At 38.1% G+C, this 18,247-nt stretch overlaps 1 protein-coding gene across 2 annotated transcripts in view; it reads right to left on the bottom strand.

The window, feature by feature from the left end:
• GABRA2 (gamma-aminobutyric acid type A receptor subunit alpha2) overlaps window positions 1–18,247 on the bottom strand; it is a 61,349-nt gene that overhangs the window by 21,946 nt on the left and 21,156 nt on the right. For both annotated transcript variants that reach the window (XM_065665282.1, XM_065665283.1), the window contains exon 4: window positions 9,453–9,520. In XM_065665282.1, the coding sequence (XP_065521354.1) occupies window positions 9,453–9,520 (68 nt within the window). The remainder of the gene's footprint in view (window positions 1–9,452; window positions 9,521–18,247) is intronic.

Below are 18,247 nucleotides of genomic sequence, written 5' to 3'. Positions count from 1 at the left end.
AAGCACAATTTTTAGCCATATCAAGTGGTCTCACATTACTACAATACAATTTTTCAATTTTTATAATTAAAATCATAGTTACTCAAACAAATACTAAATAAAACTAACACTACAGTACACTGAAAATTATTTTGCTTCAATTTCTTTAATGCTAGTTACTATTACCTCTAATAATATTTTAGCAAATATAACTGTGAAATACAAATTTATGACTTCTAAAACATTAATTTCTTTGACATTATACCTGATCTTTTACTGTCTCTCATCACTGCCAGAGACACAGCCTCATGACAAATAGTTTGCCATTTTTCTACAATAGATCACATTCAAGTATCCAGTTTTATTTGCTGATTTATATGTTGGTTTATTTGCTAAATATCATGTGACTTAAAATCACATTTACAAATTCGAAGTTATCTATCAATTTCGTTGTAAACCATGGAAAGCCAAAAAAAATGCATAAAATCACAGAGGATTAGGAGTAGAAGGAACAGTGTGCTTGAAGCAGGGGGAATATATTAAATCTAGCTAGAAATACCAGGTAATTCAAGGAAAACAATTGTACTGAAAGCCTCCTTGTTGTTTCTGTCTGGGGGGCTTTGCCAAAAAATCATTGCTTTATATGATAAGATTGATGTTTGAGGTATAAAGAAGTGGAAAGAAGAGCCTGAGGGAGTAAGACTTTGAAATGCCACTGAAATTCAACAGAAGTGAGTGGTAAGTCCTACAGGCTCCTTTGACAAATACCCCCACATATAAATGATTAAAATATAAATCTTAAGTTTTGGTAATGTTTCCATCAATAAAGAATTTCAAAGGTCCCACTTCTTCACTGTCTTCCACCATATATAAAAAGAATTACATGACATATAAAACAGGGGGAAAAAAAAGCAAACATTAAATGCCACTAAATCAAAACAACATTTCAGAAAACCACATCCGATGCATGAAACTGCCTAGGAAGTGGAATAAGCAGGAGAGAATCTGAACTGCAACCTCGAATGATCCCACTGATAAATCTCTGGCTGATTCACAGGTAATTCTAATCTCTCTATCCAATCCATGTTGGAAATCTTTATTTGCTGAATAACCCATTTAGAAGATGGAAGCACAGAATGAACCAAGGTTTGGTGTGAATGAATGCCTTCGCCTTCCATTTACCATAATAGCAATAAAATCTCACGTAGTTCTTAAATAACTTATCTTTCTATAAACATCAGTACAGTTTTCAAATAAAGTAGAATCATAGAATAGAATAGTTAGGGTTGGAAAGGACCTCACGTACTGGTAACTCAATTTTGTATGAAGAGAAACCAAGGCACAGACATGAAATTAACTTGTCCCCGTCCATTTACTGATTATGAAAAGCAGAATACAATGTATGCCTTTTGCTTCCCAGCACTATATTAATCAATCCCATGTCCCCTTCAGAACCAAATCTATTCTGCTTATGATCATCAATATCTTTATGATGATTAACATACAAAACAAATTAAAACACAGGCAACTATTAAAGTATTTTGAATAAAACTGATGTGATAAAAGGCCAGCATTTATCAAAAGATGCTACATAAAGATTTTATAAGTATTTCCTATTCCATACATGTACTACTTTGTGGTAAATGCTGTATAATGTTTACTTTCCAAGAAACACTAGTATTGTATCAGAAACAAATCTGGACTCTAGAAAAAAACCCTCCATTTAATACCTGATACTCATTTCATGCAATCTGCAGATAGTTTCCTATATGAAAAAAAATCTGTTTTGTTACTGGACATTACCCACCACTCACTCAGTATATAGTACAGTATCTCTACAAAATCACAAGAGCATACTTTCAGGGCTATAAAGGACTCCTGTGATCATTTCTAAACAAGTGAATGCTTCCTACTGATTTGTGCCTCAAAAGGTACTTTCACAGCTGGACTGGAACACAGTACAATTAAACACAATCTTTCAAGTATGTTTTGTAACAGCTTATATTCCATACCACAGCACATCGTGCACTGTATATAAACCAGGGGGAGTTACCCAGAAGGGACCAATTGCTGCTCAGGTCAGGCTGGGTATCATCTGGTAGGTAGTGACAAATTGTATTGTGCATTACTTGTGTTTTCTGAGCTTTCATTACTTCTCTTGTTGCTTCATATTATTATTAGTATTGGTATTATTGATATTCTTTTTATTATCATTATATGTTGCTTTATTTTAGTTATTGGACTGTTCTTATCTCAACCTATGGGGTTTACATTCTTTTGATTCTCCTCTCCATACCGCCCTGGGAAAAGGGGGAAAGGAGGTGGGTGCGTGAACGTCTGATGGTGCTGAGTTACCGGCTAGGTCTAAACCATGACAACAGTAAAAAAAAAGATACTAGTATCTCTGGGAAAAGATTTCACTGACCCAAGTATAAACAATCCCTCTCACTACATGGCCATCTTCTTTTTTGCTAAGGCCAGATTTATATGGGAAAAGTTCAAACAACAAAAAATGTACTCTCATCCTCTCATAATGGTTGGCAGATTTTGGCAGTTTTTTCCATCTGGAGTAAAGATGAAAGTGTTCCAAACATCTCAGAAATTGCTAGTGTCCATTAGCAAGCAGTACTGTAGTGGAGCAGATTGAACATTTTATTAAGCATCCTCTGGAACACAGCATTTTGTTAAGTAGATGGTTCTGGCCAAGGTTCCTCATTCCCTACTTGTAAAGATTTTACTCAGTCAATTCTCTAAAGAAAGTATGGCTTTTACTTTAAAGCTGTTAAACTGACACACATATGTAACCATGAAAGCAAATTTTAAGTGTTGTAAAATATGAAACTTTAAAAAGGCAAATACAAAAAAAAAAAGTAAAAAGGAAAGTGTAAATGGCACACGTATCTTTTTATTGATTCCTCCAAGACAGAAACACTGTGGTTTATACATTGACAAGATAAACGCATAAGATTTGTGGACCTAAATCTCACATACAAATATAAGGGCTTCATATTAATATTATTTTTTACATTAGTGTGATTTCTTAATTTCATTTTTTAAAAAGGTCATTCTTGGTATCATATCTGCCTTAAGGCAATGTGCAATTTTTCTTTCAGTTTAGCTTAAAAACATGAATAATATTAGTATACAATTAGTACTGCTGAATACTAACATGGTTGGGTATGCAGGTATCAAAACTACTTCCAAGAAAACCAAGAATGAGTTTTATACAAGAGATGCAAAAAAACGTAGTTTTTCAATCCAAAATAATATGCAAAGTATATGCATTCTTGTTATCATATGATATTTGTGGGTTTGATGAGTGCAAGTTTGTGACAACTTCTGCAAACTGATTTACTAAACTTCCTTACTAAGCATTTGGATTCTAGCTTTTGAGTGAATGATGAAATTAGCTTTACAGTGGGAGGATCAAATAATTGTCTTCTTGTCTTGGTCATTTCATTCTGTGTGGAACAGATTTATGCATGGTGTAAACGGCATACGCAAGGGCTAACACACTACAACAGTATGCAAAACCGCGTAATTCTTGAAGTACACTGCTTGACTTTACCAAGTGGTACAAACTTGGACAAACAATGCTTCTGATGTTTCCACTCCACTTCTCTCTAAAAAAAATTAATTGTCTAACAATACTAGAACTGAAAAGAGTTCAGGATGCAATTCTCTTCTCCCCCAAAACCCCTCAATGCCACAAACACTGACTGCTCAGGCTCTGTAGAAGTACTTCATTAGCTGTGTATCTAACATCAAATCTCATTGCACAGATGTATAAACTGTGTCTATTTGCTCTTTACCAAAACTCACCTTCTGGTGTGTACAAAATGCAGAATGTAGAATAAAATAGCAGACAGCCAGAAATTCCTTTCAGATCTTTGGGAGGGGTGAATCTTATATACCAGTGAATAGAATTCTTGAAAATATTCTCAATAAATTTTCTTAGAAGGAGGGTCTTGGTTTCAAACTACACTGTTGGTTATTTTTCACCAAAGTCCTTAATAGCCCTGTTAAAAACCTGAACACCATAGCATCACTACATTTCAAACATGTATGCATTTTTAAATATTTAAGTAATGTCTGTCAGATGTATACAACCTCTAATACTATAAGAATGTCTGGTATATCCCTAGGGAATTGTTGCATGATTTTCATCTATGTGAAGAACTCATTTTAAGCCTTTTATTTCTGCTTCATCTGCCAGCTTCAGTCATTTTTGTCTAAGTGTTTAATCTAAACATGAAGTATTTTAAAAAATTTGCAAAAAATGTATTTAACCACTTTGAATGATAGTGTCTAGGGAAGAGAATGTCTTCCTATTCATGTTCATTTATGAAAAAGGTCCTTCTCTGAACAATTTTCTTTCTTTTTCTTTCCACAGACCTGATATAGAATGAACTCTGAGTCTAAAATAAGCACTGAGGAGGGATAAGAGAGGAATACAAAAGACACAAATAGGGATTACTTAGAAAAGAGACTGCAGGATATCATTCACAGCGCTGCCACTGAAAATATAAACACTTCTCATTACCCTTTTTTTATTCAGACTTGGAGAAAGAGCAACCCAGAAACACAATGGATGCCTGGTGCCAGGGACAGGAATCCAAACAAGAGGTACATTGACAGCTAATGTCAATGAAGGGCTTGGACACAGGCCCTGACAAATCAATTTCCAATACTGATCAACTTGGCAGGATGCTGCACAGGGGAACAAGCCATCCCAACAGAATAAAAGGGCAGAAATTCTGTGAGAACACAAGAGATATCCTCATCAAAATTTCAGCCTATGCATTTTACTTCCAAAGGCAATGACCTGAGACTAAAAGGGAATAGTGCAACCAATTTATTGACTTTTCAGAAGCGTATGAATGATAAAAAGATAACCTATATGCTCTCCAACATCCAAGAAAGCCAAGTGTATCTATAATTTCTTTTTGCCTCTTACACTTTAGTCTTCTGTTAAAATAAAAGCTACAGTAAGATTATTGCAATGCTTTTAATCTTTGTGGGGGAAAAAATTACCTTGGTGCATTCCATTATTCTTCCTAACTTACCTATCATATAACCCTTTTAAAGCTCTTCTCCAGCTAAGGAATCATAGCTAATAATTAGACTTTGAAACAGTTGAAAAATAAATGTTGTAGGAAAAAAAATCTAAAATAGAATGAGGGAATTTGAAAAAAGGACACAGAAAAAAAAGAAATGCAGTTCCCATTTCAGCAACTGTCTCTAAAGAACCATCCTCAGTTTTAGTGAGAGATGCCATAACAATCTTTTATGTCATTTCTGTATTTGACCTACAGCCTTCATTAAAAATTTCTGTTCTAGCTATATTTGAAACACTCTAGCTATATATCAGAAACACTCATTGAAAAGTTAATTAAAAACTAAGAAGGCAGAAGTGTGTGTAGTGATGAACTAGCCGGGTATGGCTGTCTCTACAGAGAATGTTCATATTTCTTGACTCAAGAGTAAAAAAATAGAGGTCTACCATCAAGAAACTAGAAAAAAAAAATTCATACAAACATATAGGGAAAAACAAAGATGTAACCACAGTAACCAGAACTCCCCAAAGACAATGAAAAGCTAAGGTCGAAATCTGAAACTCAAAACTTTTAGAAAGGTTGCTAGTTTTAATATTCAATCAAAACTGGTTCAGGTCCTGTCACCTGTTGTAGGACTGCTACAGTCCTACTGCTGCAGCAGACTGGTCTGAGGCAAAATTTGGCAAAACCTTGGCAAGGCTTCCTTCACAGTAGACCTCATGTAGAGGCTTTTAATGCCTATGTTCAGTCCTGGACAATGCAGTAACTATTGCTTGAGGTGTAAATATGTTACTCTTTTCTTTTTTTTTTTTTTCTATCAAGGACATCAGCACGTAAAGCTATACACTTTAGAAGGAAATTTTAGAAGCCAAAGTCTCAGAAGGCCCTGGAAAGTAAGCACGTCTCAGGATAAGCTGTAAAGTATCTTGCTTGCAGTGCTAACATCAGTTATCGGCATAGGTAAATAGACATCATTCTACCAGATTTCAAATAATTAACTAAAAAAACCCAACAGAACAATAATTAGCTATAATGTTTAAATAAATTATTTTCAACTTGTTATCCTACAAATCATAACCCAACAAAAATTATTCTTCACCTCAGAATTTTCAAATATTAAATATTTAAAGTTAATTACATTTTTTTTAATTAACCTCTTTAATCAACATTTACTCTTCTAACTCTTTAGAAACTCAGATATGCTTAGTTTTTCAATTGTTCTGTTCAAATTTCAGTTTGTTTGTTTTTCTAAACAATGCAGCTCTTCTCTAAGGCTAACGTCAAAATAAATTTTTATCACTGATCTGTTTGGAAGCCTATGAGGCATAGCATCATGATACTGAACTTAAACATTTCAGAGAAATAACTCAAAAAGACAGAAAAGTAAAAGCAAAATCTGTTTAATCTCATGTTTTGGTTTGCCTTACTTGATTCTCATTAGTTTGCAAAATGAAGTTGAAAATTCCTGTTGTGTACTGGCATTTCCTTTGACATTAAATGTGGTGGCTGATATACAATAGCATTTTTATGACACAGCTAATACAGATACACCAATATTTTAGTCACAGCAGTTCATTTTAAGGACAGTTTGCTACAGAATTCTGTCCAAGAGTCAATAGATTTGGTAGCTGACTCTTTTGGAGTGGAACAGAGAGTAACATCTTTTTAACTTAGCCAAAATATTAAACCACAACAAATTTTTGACTCTTCACACATTTGGAGAAAAAACTCAACCTCAGCTTTTATCTCCTAAATTCATCAATGACAACTTCAGCCAGCCTAAAATCAAAGACCAAATCTCCCTGGATTTAATTTTTTTTTTTGGCAAAATTGTGATACTGGAAAAATACAGGGAATATGAATAGAAGCTTACATTCTTGCAATCATACTGAGTCACAGACTGCACATGATACTGTATTGTCATTAATGGGAACTACTACACTTAGTGAGGAAAACAGAAACCTCACGAATTGCTATCAATTCAACAACAAAGGTTAGAATGACATTTTATTAACTTTGTGAATCGACACTGCCATGCGACAACTGTGTTGTCCACCCATCATTTTCCATGTGCCACCTCCCTCTCCAACACTATAAACATGTATTAAACAACTCCCATGGTAGTGAGCCCCTTCCCATTTTCAATACGCTTTTCCCCTAAGCACTGTTATTCTTCACAAGATGCTAACCAAGGGGAAAAAAAGCAAACTGGCAAAGAGATAATGCAAAGTGACACAGTCATCCATCTGCTGACTTGTTGATCTGAAAAATGATGGGGAAAGAATCCTACTGGCAGCAATGATTACGAGAGTTCTGGGCAACAGAAGTGTCCAGCCCAAAAACATCATGCGACTGAGGTCCTCCCCATTCATACCTTGAATGCAGAGAACCTCAAGGGCTGGGACCTGAGAAGATCCAAGATTCAGTTTAGCATCCTCTGGAGATTTAGGAGGTCATAGGCAAGAGTCAAACTTATTCTTCCAAGCCTTTTAAGAAGGAAGCTTATAAAATGAGACTATTCCAGAGCTTCCAACATTTACGGAAGAAAATACCAGTTAACCCTCTATATAGTAGCTTACATTATCAATTCAGTAATGTAATACCTAAATGAAAAAGTATTCATGGTAAAAACCCTAATGTCACCTTCATGTTTGAGGGAATATATGATAGTCTGGAAGCTATTATTTCCAAACTCACACGTTGAAATTTTCTAATTGACTGCTCATACATTTCAAAATGATTTTTTAATTATCAACTGAACAAGCTAAATTAACCCGAAACTTGGAAGTTAAATGGCTCTTACTTACCTATCTGCTTATCTGTAAACAGACCTACCCATTACAGTAACAGCTGACACTCTGTTTTGATTAACACCCCTGCACAGAGCTGCTAGACCTGTAGCATCAACCAACCTGATCCCTTACTGTGTGGTCGAATCTGTTTGTGCAAATGAACACCCAGAGTTCTTGACACATTTACACACTGATACCAAAAGCGTTTCAGGATCCAGGGATTATGCTTAGGGAGCTTTTCATTAAATTTCCATTTAAGAATAGATGACTAGCACAGCCTTGGTTAAGTCTCAGTACTTGTGCCTCAGTACCAGATCTTTAAAACTGGGTTAATATCATTTCTCCATTCCATGGGAATACTATGTGAACACTGTGGAGTCATGAGATACCAGACTAACAAAGTCAAGATGTTCATACAACCTTTGTATATAGCTGTGGATACTTGTTTTTAATAATTAGTAATAAAACAAGAATAATTTTGGAAAATTAACTTCATTATGAAACAAGACCACAAGAGAATCAGTAACATTTATAGTGACAGAAACAAAATAAATGTCTATTTATCCTATAAAATGACTTTTCATATGAGGCCTCAGTAATGTGTTCATCAGAATCAAAACAAAGTTTGAAAACTGAAACTATCACACACAAAATGCAAACACAAAACTCCAGGATATATTTTCCAAAGCTACGACTACTAGTGGGCAAATAACTTCTAAAATGTACACTGTACCATGAAATATTTAGTTATGTTTCAGCCTAACTGGTAACATCAAGATGTTTCCTGGTTTGTATGATGTGTAACCTGAAAGTTTCCATATTTGTCCATTTTTATAATCACTCAATTTTTAATACCTATAGATACACATAAGTAGCATTTTATATGTCTCATATATAATCATGAACATTGAAAACACTTAAAAAAATAATTTCAAGTAGGAAATAATTTCTTGCAAAAATGGCAAGAGCAGCTAAAGTAACTCTCAAATTGTCCTTCCCTGCTTTCATTTTAGAGATGTTATACCTATGAAGATCTTTCTCTCTGGTGTGACACGTTCTCCCTAACCTATATACAATTTGCAGTGAGACTACGCAAGAACCCTAAGAGTTTTTTCTGTTTTCATGAAAAACTGCAATCCAGAGCAGTATTCTGACAGTTTCTGTCTTTATTTAATGTCACTAACTTCCTTTAAGTTGTGCAAACTATAAAGGACAGGTCTATAGAATAACACGTCTTTCTAGAAGTTCAGTTTAGACTGAGTCCAGTCAGATGCCTCATTCTGATGGCAACATTAAGTGTGCTTCTACAGTGCATTTTCCGCTCTAGCTTCATCCAAGAGGAATCCAGTTCACCCATCTCAAGATTGCTCCAGAATATAACCAAAAGTATAGTCAGTGGGGTCAACCAGAAGATTCACCAGTGCAAAATAAACAGCTAACACAAGGTACTTATTATGAAGACCAAATCCCGTCTCTAGAACTATTGGGATTTGGCACTTCCTGACTTCAATGAAATTATTCCCAACATGTGCACAGTAAGTAAAAGTAGAATACAAGTTTAAATGAAGTTAACAGTATATAGCTTACATCATTTAGCATATGTGAAAAAGATAGAGAAACTCACCATATCAGTATCTGAAACTGGTCCAAAACTGGTCACATAGATGTTAGTGAAGACTTCAGTAATACTATCTGATATAAAAAGAAAAAACAAACAAATACATTAAATTTATAGTACTTCTTCAAGCTGTCTATGCAAAATTATTGGACATTTTAAACAATTTTCTATCTTATTTACTTCTCCTAACTAGTATCCTGTTGTAAGTACTGACGGTCTCTACCGCACTTCCACAGAGATTACCAGATAAGAGTTTGTCCCACTGAGTAGTTTGTTTCAGTTAAAAGACTATGCAACCATCAGCAGCTACACACATATTTCACATTTCTTCAGAAAAAATAACCACACTGCTTCGGACATAATACAGTAGTACAGTTCTAAACATGAAATGCCTTTCGTCGCAGAGGTTCTCTCTTCTTTGTTGCAGATCATTCCCACTACAGACTTTCTAGTTCAAGGCTGTTTTCTTCATCCTGAATAGCTTTTTCAAAGCCAAAGACATGAAAAGGCTTACAAAGCAATTATTGACTACACCAAATGTAACATTCAACAGTATTCTACTTTTTAATTAGGTATGTTTTTAAGTGGCACGTATTTTAACATAACAGTTCCTTCTCTTGATACACAATGTTCCTGATACATTGCTGTGGTACTGTAAATACTGTAAGAAAATGTTCTTCCTAATCATGGTAGTCAGACAGCCATGAAATAGGAATATTATATATTGTACTGCAAGGACAAATAATTGCTCAGTTTTCTATCTTCAGTTTTCAATTAGGCTCAGAATGGAATGATATTCACTAAGAAGGATAGAACACACTCACAGGAAATTTCTTACAGCAGTTGCCAACTACTGTCTGCATTCAAGAGAGTCAACACGAGGAATTCTCTGCCTTCAAGGCAGTTGGTGGCTGGAAAATAAAAATTCGAATACAAGTAGCTGCAAGCTACAAGTTGACTTACCCCAGAATTTCCCATTCCTAAAAATACAGCTGCCTGTTATATGAGTGATCCTGCTGCTATATCATGATTTCCATATTTAATCATTATTTAATATTGATAGCTAATAATTTCTATATTCCTAAGAGCTACCCGTTCACAAATAGGCAGCACATGCAGATTTTTTATTTTCGTTGCATTGAGGCCAACAGTATAATCACTGCCCTCTATTGGGAGAAATCAGAAGTGCTCACCCATGGTAGCAGATGCTCTAACAGCCACCAGGCAAAAGCGAGGCTGTTCCCTGAGCAGCTGCATGGAGAGCAGTTAATTTTGAAAGAGATGCAGCTGCACCCAAAGCAGAGATGGGGCGATAGAGTACTTTGAGAAACCTTCTGGAGCATGCAGGAGGCACGTTCCTGCACTCTCAACTCGACGGAAACTTGAATTTCCTTCTCCAGCCAAACACTAGATGTGCTTATTAGAATAAAGGACTTTGTAAAGCCTCTCCTATCCAAAAAATCTTCTTTCCAGGATCATCTCTGCTTTTAAGCCAATAGCTAAAGACTGACTCTTATTATGTGTCACACAAAGTTCACAATTGCACTTCCCCTCCATGTCCAGGGAGATGTTCATTTGTGTGATAGATCCCATATGCAGCATCCATACACAAGCTGAGTTGATTTCTACTCCAAACATTTTACAAATTAATTTTAAGTCAGTGGACAACAAGAGGAGCTGAGTCTGCACTATTCTTAGTATTCAACAAGGATAAGTATGGGTCTCGCTGAAATATCATACGGAAACCACAGGTGCAGTCCAGAAAACCAGTGACTGAAATTGCTTGTGGGAGACTTTCCAGAAAAAGAGATTATTCTCTCCAAATGGATACCTGGCACAGCTGACATGAAATTGAAAAGTGACAGGAGAGCTACTCTTCAGGGGGTAAAACAGGGCTGCAGGGACTGTGAAATTCGGCCTGTGCTATTAACGACAACACAAAATCTTAATTACAATTCCATGAAAAACACTGTTGTTACAAAAATATGACTGACAGTCAAGTATCCCCACAGCAGGGAATGAAAGCTAATTTCAAATAACAATAATAATCTGATGGAGCCCTACTGTAGCCAACAAAGTCTCTTGGCAAACCTTAATCTACACACACACCCCTCAAATGGTTGGAAGCATAGTCCTCTTGTAACTTCATCCTACTGCTATCAGTTGTTTGCATCTGACATGTTACTTGACACATGGGAATGACTTTGCAATTTGCATATAGTAAACTACAGGACATGGAATCTTCAGGCTTGCCTTGTATTTTAAGTTTTAATTAAAAAATCATCCCATATTCTATCCTATTATTTCTACATGTTGCAGGATCCATCCACCCATCAGAAATGAGCAGAGAAGACAGAGCTGAAAACAAACAAACTGAACACTATATATTACTGAATGATATTACAACAGTCTGTTGATTCCCCTTGGAGTGAAGGATCACGACTTGGGCATTGGAGAGGATATGGATGGGAAGAAGAGGAGGCTTGCTATCCACAGATCCTCAGCTGCAAGAGCTTCATTTAAGGATGATATAATTAAGATAAGTTCTTCAATGTACATAAAAAGTCCTGGGGAAAATTCACCCATGATAGCCTCCGGAATGGGAATGGATGCAAAGTAATCATGCACCTTCTTTTTTTTTTTTTTTTTTTTTTTTTTTTTGCCAAAACTGCCTTAAACCAGTGTAGCTCCAGGCAATGGCGACAGCAGTGAATTTCAACGAAACCAATTGCTCTCCCCCAAGTTGAGGGTTCATCTTGACAGCTGCCACTCCACCAGGCTGCTTCTCCTCAGGCGAGAGCCATGCCATGGCACAGTGAAGGGAGCAGACAGAATGTCTTGCAAAAGGGTATGAAAGGATAAGAGAAGCTGAAAAGTTACAAGAAATTATAAGACTGAAGAAAAAAGAAGGATAAGAAAAGAGAACAAAGGAAGGCAGTGAAAAAAATTAAAAGTACAATGGCAATGAACTGGCAGATTTTTATTTCTGCCTCCTATTTTCTCTCAAAATGCTGCATATTTTATAAGCTTCTATTCATACCCTACATAAAAAGAAACTGGTCCTTAAAGACAAAAGAGGCTGAAATGTAATAAATTTTGAATTATTCCTGTTACCATCTGTTAGCGTTAGCAGCCTAAGCCTTGTACAAGTTTCTCCTTTGTTACTTAGGGTTACAATAAAGACTCCTCTGAATTACTGATTTGAATCCAAGGTTTCAGAATCAGTGTCTATGAAAAGAAAAAAAAAAAAAACAAAACAATCCTCCTTTTCTACAACAAATATTTCAGTTACTGCTTTGAAAGAATACATGCTTGTCAAATAAAGTCTGTATTAAAACATACTGCTTTGCCCCTCTAGTAACTCACTGAAAACAATTCAGAGGCACAAAGAGCAGTTTTAGATGGACTCTCTAATCAGAATTCACCCAGCAGGCACCACAGTTACAGTCTTTTTATAACTCACGTTCTGTCAAGAACAACAGAAGTTATCACAACCCACTGGAGATTCAAACAGTTCTGGATAATCAGTACTTGTGGAAAAGCCAAAGGAGTGTACTCGGCTAAAAAATGTTCAATGCAACATGTGTTCATGAACAATCTAGAGTCCGTTCTTTTGAGGAAAATTAAGGACAAGTTTTTTCCACCTGAATTATAAAAATCTTTTTCTTCAATTGACATGTAAACATGTATCTAAAATGCCTGACTTTCAAAACAGCTTTAATCAATGAAAGCCTAATGCTTTTGAAAAAGTCTAGTTTTTAAAGAAACCTCTGTTGGGATGAGTGGGGCCTGATTTATTTCTATTTGCAAGCTTTTAAATTGTTCTGAATCACTGCCTTTGAAGGTTAAACAAATACAAACAGGAAAGGGTAAGGATATAGTTTCTATTTCTCATGCTTCTTTTAGGGGAAAAAATCTTGAAGATGACATGTAGATGCAATCATCACATGAAATGCTCTGAAATTCAAGAAATACTATTATAGCACCATTTCTAACTTGCCCTGGTAAAAAATGTTAAAAGAGAAGCCTTAGCTGACTTAGCTTAGGCCAATTTCTCAGAATATGGAAGCCAAAGGTAAAACAATGAAAAAAATGTCAGGAAAATTAGGAATAAAGAGAGGAAGAAAAACACCCTATGAAAGTAGTAAAAGCAAAACCAATCAAGATGATGTTCCATGTGGTTCTGAAGCATTGGTTTCTTCTGATTCCCTTTCCTTACTTCAACTGTCATAACAATATTAAAAAAAATTTAAAAAGTAAGAAAAAGCAATAAATACACCAAATTTCAGAAGATTTATAGATCCTTAGCTGAAAGGTTTACTGTGTGCTTTAAAGACATTTAAGATTTTACAAACAATTATAATAACCTCTCTCTGAAGATACTAATTTTATTATTTTCATTTTTCTGTATTTGAGAATCTGAGGTAGAAGGGCTTAAAGAAGTGTAAGTAATACGGAGTAGGGGTGTTTACCATATCTGACTACATCTGTCCAACATTAAGTATCCACACTTGAAAATGTCAGCATCATTGACTAACCAAAAATTAGGAGTTCAGAACTTAGAATTTATATTAGTGCCTTTGCCCACTGCATTATACCAACACTTTTGCTGGGATACCGGTTTTGGTGGCCTGAAATCCTAAAGATACTTGTTCCTCAGTAGAAGAACTGGCTCAGCTGATGTAGGCTGCCTGGCAGAGAATTTGAGATGGCTAAAGTCTAAATCAATCACAGGTTAAGTAAGATGCAGGTGGTCAGAGAAGTTGGATGAAAAGGTTCCTCATCATCATTTACCAATTTGTCAAAATTGGAAATTTCCATAAAGGCAATTCTATTTTGAATGAGTTTCTTTGGACTGCTGTCTGCCAGGAAGTTTTCAAAACTCCTGCTTTCTTTCCGATGTCCCTTCTTGGGTACCTGCACCTCTGAAGCAGTTTCAGTGTCTGCAATGTAGGGTCCTGTCCCGGGTTCAACATGCAAGGCTGGGGACACCTGAGAGCTCTCCCTTTCCTGGAGAACTCTGAGGAAGGATTATCTTTCTTGAAATAAATTCTCCAAATATTTCTCAGATTCCAGAATGACCTGTGTTTTGCTCATTCCATCTCTCTTCTGACCAAAATAATTGACAATCTTTTCTTTGCAGAGAGTAGTGACAAAAGATGAATGGCTTGTTCCAGGTGTGTGTAAAAGAAGAGAATCATAGAATCACAGAACAGTCAGGGTTGGAAAGGACCTCAAGATCATCTAGTTCCAACCCCCCTGCCATGGGCAGGGACACCTCACACTAAACCATGCCACCCAAGGCTTCATCCAACCTAGCCTTGAACACTGTCAGGGATGGAGCACTCACAACCTCCCTGGGCAACCTATTCCAACGCCTCAGCACCCTTACAGTAAGGAACTTCCTCCTTATATCCAATCTAAACTTCCCCTGTTTAAGTTTTAACCCATTACCCCTTGTCCTGTCACTACAGTCCCTAAGGAAGAGTCCCTCCCCAGCATCCCTATAGGCCCCCTTCAGATACTGGAAGGCTGCTATGAGGTCTCCACGCAGCCTTCTCTTCTCCAGGCTGAACAGCTCCACCTTTCTCAGCCTGTCTTCATACGGGAGGTGCTCCAGTCCCCTGATCATCCTCATGGCCCTCCTCTGGACTTGTTCCAACAATTCCATGTCCTTTTTATGTTGAGGACACCAGAACTGCACACAATACTCCAGGTGAGGTCTCACAAGAGCAGAGCAGAGGGGCAGGATCACCTCCTTCGACCTGCTGGTCACACTCCTTTTGATGCAGCCCAGGGTACGGTTGGCTTTCTGGGCTGTAAGTGCACACTGCCGGCTCTTGTTCATTTTCTCATCGACCAGCACCCCCAAGTCCTTCTCTGCAGGGCTGCTCTGAATCTCTTCTTTGCCCAGCCTGTAGCTGTGCCTGGGATTGCTCTGGCCCAGGTGTAGGACCTTGCACTTGTCATGGTTGAACTTCATAAGTTTGGTATCAGCCCACATCACAAGTGTGTCAAGGTCCCTCTGGATGGCATCCCTTCCTTCCAGCGTATCAACCGGACCACACAGCTTGGTGTCATCGGCAAACTTGCTGAGGGCGCACTCAATCCCACTGTCCATGTCAGTGACGAAGATGTTAAACAAGACCGGTCCCAACACCGGTCCCTGAGAGACACCACTCGCTACTGGTCTCCAGCCGGACATCGAGCCATTGAGCACAACTCTTTGTGTGCGGCCATCCAGCCAGTTCTTTATCCACCGAGTGATCCATCCATCAAATTGATGTCTCTCCAATTCAGAGACAAGGATGTTTTGTGGGACAGTGTCAAACGCTTTGCACAAGTCCAGGTAGATGACATCAACTGCTTTACCCATGTCCATCAATTCTGTAGCCCCATCATAGAAGGCCACCAAATTGGTCAGGCAGGATTTCCCCTTAGTGAAACCATGCTGGCTGTCACCAAGCACCTTCTTGTTTTTCATATTCCTTAGCATGCCTTCCAGGAGAATCTGCTCCAAGATTTTGCCAGCCACAGAGGTGACTGGTCTGTAATTCCCCAGGTCTTCAATTTTCCCCTTCTTGAAAATGGGGGTTATATTTCCCTTTTTTCCAGTCATCGGGAACTTCACCTGACTGCCATGATTTTTCAGATATGATGGCCAGTGGCTTAGCAACTTCATTCGCCAGCTCCTTCAGGACCTGCAGATGGATTCCATCAGGTCCCACGGACTTGTGCACGTTCAGATTTTAAAGATGGTCTCGAACCAGATCCTCTCCTACAGTGGGCCCAAGGTCTTCATTCTCACACTCCCTGCGTCTGCTTTCCAAGACTTGGGTGGTGCGGTCAGAGCCTTTGCCAGTGAAGACTGAGGCAAAGAAGTCATTCAGAACCTCAGCCTTCTCCAAATCCTGTGTAGCCAGCTCTCCCGAGAGCTTCCTCGGGGGGCCTATGTTGTCCCTAGTCTGTTTTTTGTTTGCTACATACCTATAGAATCCCTTCTTGTTATCCTTAACATCCCTGGCTAGGTTTAATTCTAACTGGGCGTTAGCCTTCCTAACCTGGTCCCTAGCTTCCCGGACAACATCCCTGTACTCTACTCAGGCCGCCTGTCCTTGTTTCCACTTTTTATAATCCTCTTTTTTTCCTTTGAACTTTCCTCAGCAGCTCCTTATCCATCCAAGGAGGTCTCCTGGCCCTCCTGCTGCACTTCCTTCTAGTTGGGATGCAGCACTCCTGAGCTTGGGGCAGGTGATCCTTGAATATCAACCAACAGTCTTGGGCCCCCCTGCCCTCCAGGGCTACATCCCATGGAACCTTACTAAGCAGGCTCCTGAAGAGGCCAAAGTCTGCTCTCTTGCAGTCCAGAGCAGTGAGCTTGCTGCACACTCTTCTCACTGTCCTGAGGATCTCAAATTTGACCATCTCATGATCGCTACAACCAATGCTTCCCTGGAGTGTCACATTTCCAATAAGCCCTTTCCTGTTGGTGAGCACGAGGTCAAGCATGGCACCTCTCCTTGTTGGCTCTTCTATTCCTTGCAGAAGGAAGTTGTCTTCCACACAATTGAGGAACCTCCTGGATTGCTTGTGCGGTGCAGTGCCATCATTCCAACAGATATCAGGGTGGTTGAAGTCATCAATGAGAACAAGGGCCTGTGAGCGTGAGGCTTTTCCTATCTGTCTGTAGAGTGCTATATCCACAGGTTCTCCTTGATCAGGCGGCCTGTAACAGATCCCCACAGTAATGTCTCCCACGGCTGTTTTCCCTTTAACCCTGACCCACAAACTCTCTGTAAACTGCTCACCTGCCCCCAGACAGAGTTCCATACTCTCCAGCCTATCCCTAACATAAAGGGCAACTCCCCCTCCCCGCCTGCCAGGCCTGTCTTTTCTAAAGAGCCTGTAACCTTCCATTCCAACACTCCAGTCATAGGAGCCATCCCACCATGTTTCTGTGATGCCTATTATATCATACCCCCGTAGATGGGCACACATCTCTAATTCCTCTTGTTTGCTCCCCATGCTACGGGCATTTGTATAGAGGCATCTGAGCCAAGCTCCAAATGAAGCCGGCTCGTTGGCTGGGGTGGCTGGAATATATCTACATTGCTCTGAGCATTTATTATAGGTGTTGGCAACTGACTGGGTGTGTTGGGAAAGGAATGTGATCATTGAGAGTTTTCAGAATTGACCATCAGCAAGGTTCCAGATATTCATTTGCAAGAAGCTAGCTGTATTATCCATTAATGTGTCAAAATTACCTTCACAAGAAAACAGGCTAGCAAATTGGGTTGGACTTTTATTTCACTTGAATTTTCTGTCAATAAAACTAAAAATGGGTTTGGTCAGCTAAAAAAAAAAAAACAACAACAAAAAAAACCCCCAAACCATTCTGGTTGAGACAATCCAAAACCACCAGAAGCATGCTTGGTGGGACAGAGATTTTTAAAAAAACATACAGAGCTCAATTTCTTACAAACATCATTTTAAATGTGAAGTAATTATTACCCAGGAGAACACTGCAAGCTGCAACTGAAGGGCTGCTACACCATGAAAAAAACCAGTTTAAAATAAACTACTGCTCTTTAATTATGTCAACAAAAAATAAAAAAGGTCAAGTCGCAGTGCTGTGGGAGCCTTAACTAAGGATTTCTGAGGTTTTGTGGGAATGCTGTCAAAAGCCTGATGTTACTTTAATTATTTTGCTACAGAAAAGTATTTAACTGGAATTGACATTGTTCTGACATTGTAATATGGTCTCCAAGGGCATGCTTGGCAATATTGCCCAAAGGCTTTGA

The sequence above is a fragment of the Lathamus discolor genome, chromosome 1 (assembly GCF_037157495.1).
Source record: "Lathamus discolor isolate bLatDis1 chromosome 1, bLatDis1.hap1, whole genome shotgun sequence".
NCBI classification, from domain to species: Eukaryota; Metazoa; Chordata; class Aves; order Psittaciformes; family Psittacidae; genus Lathamus; species Lathamus discolor.
The sequence above is the reverse complement of the archived record's forward strand: the minus strand, read 5'-3'. Positions and strand labels throughout refer to the sequence as shown.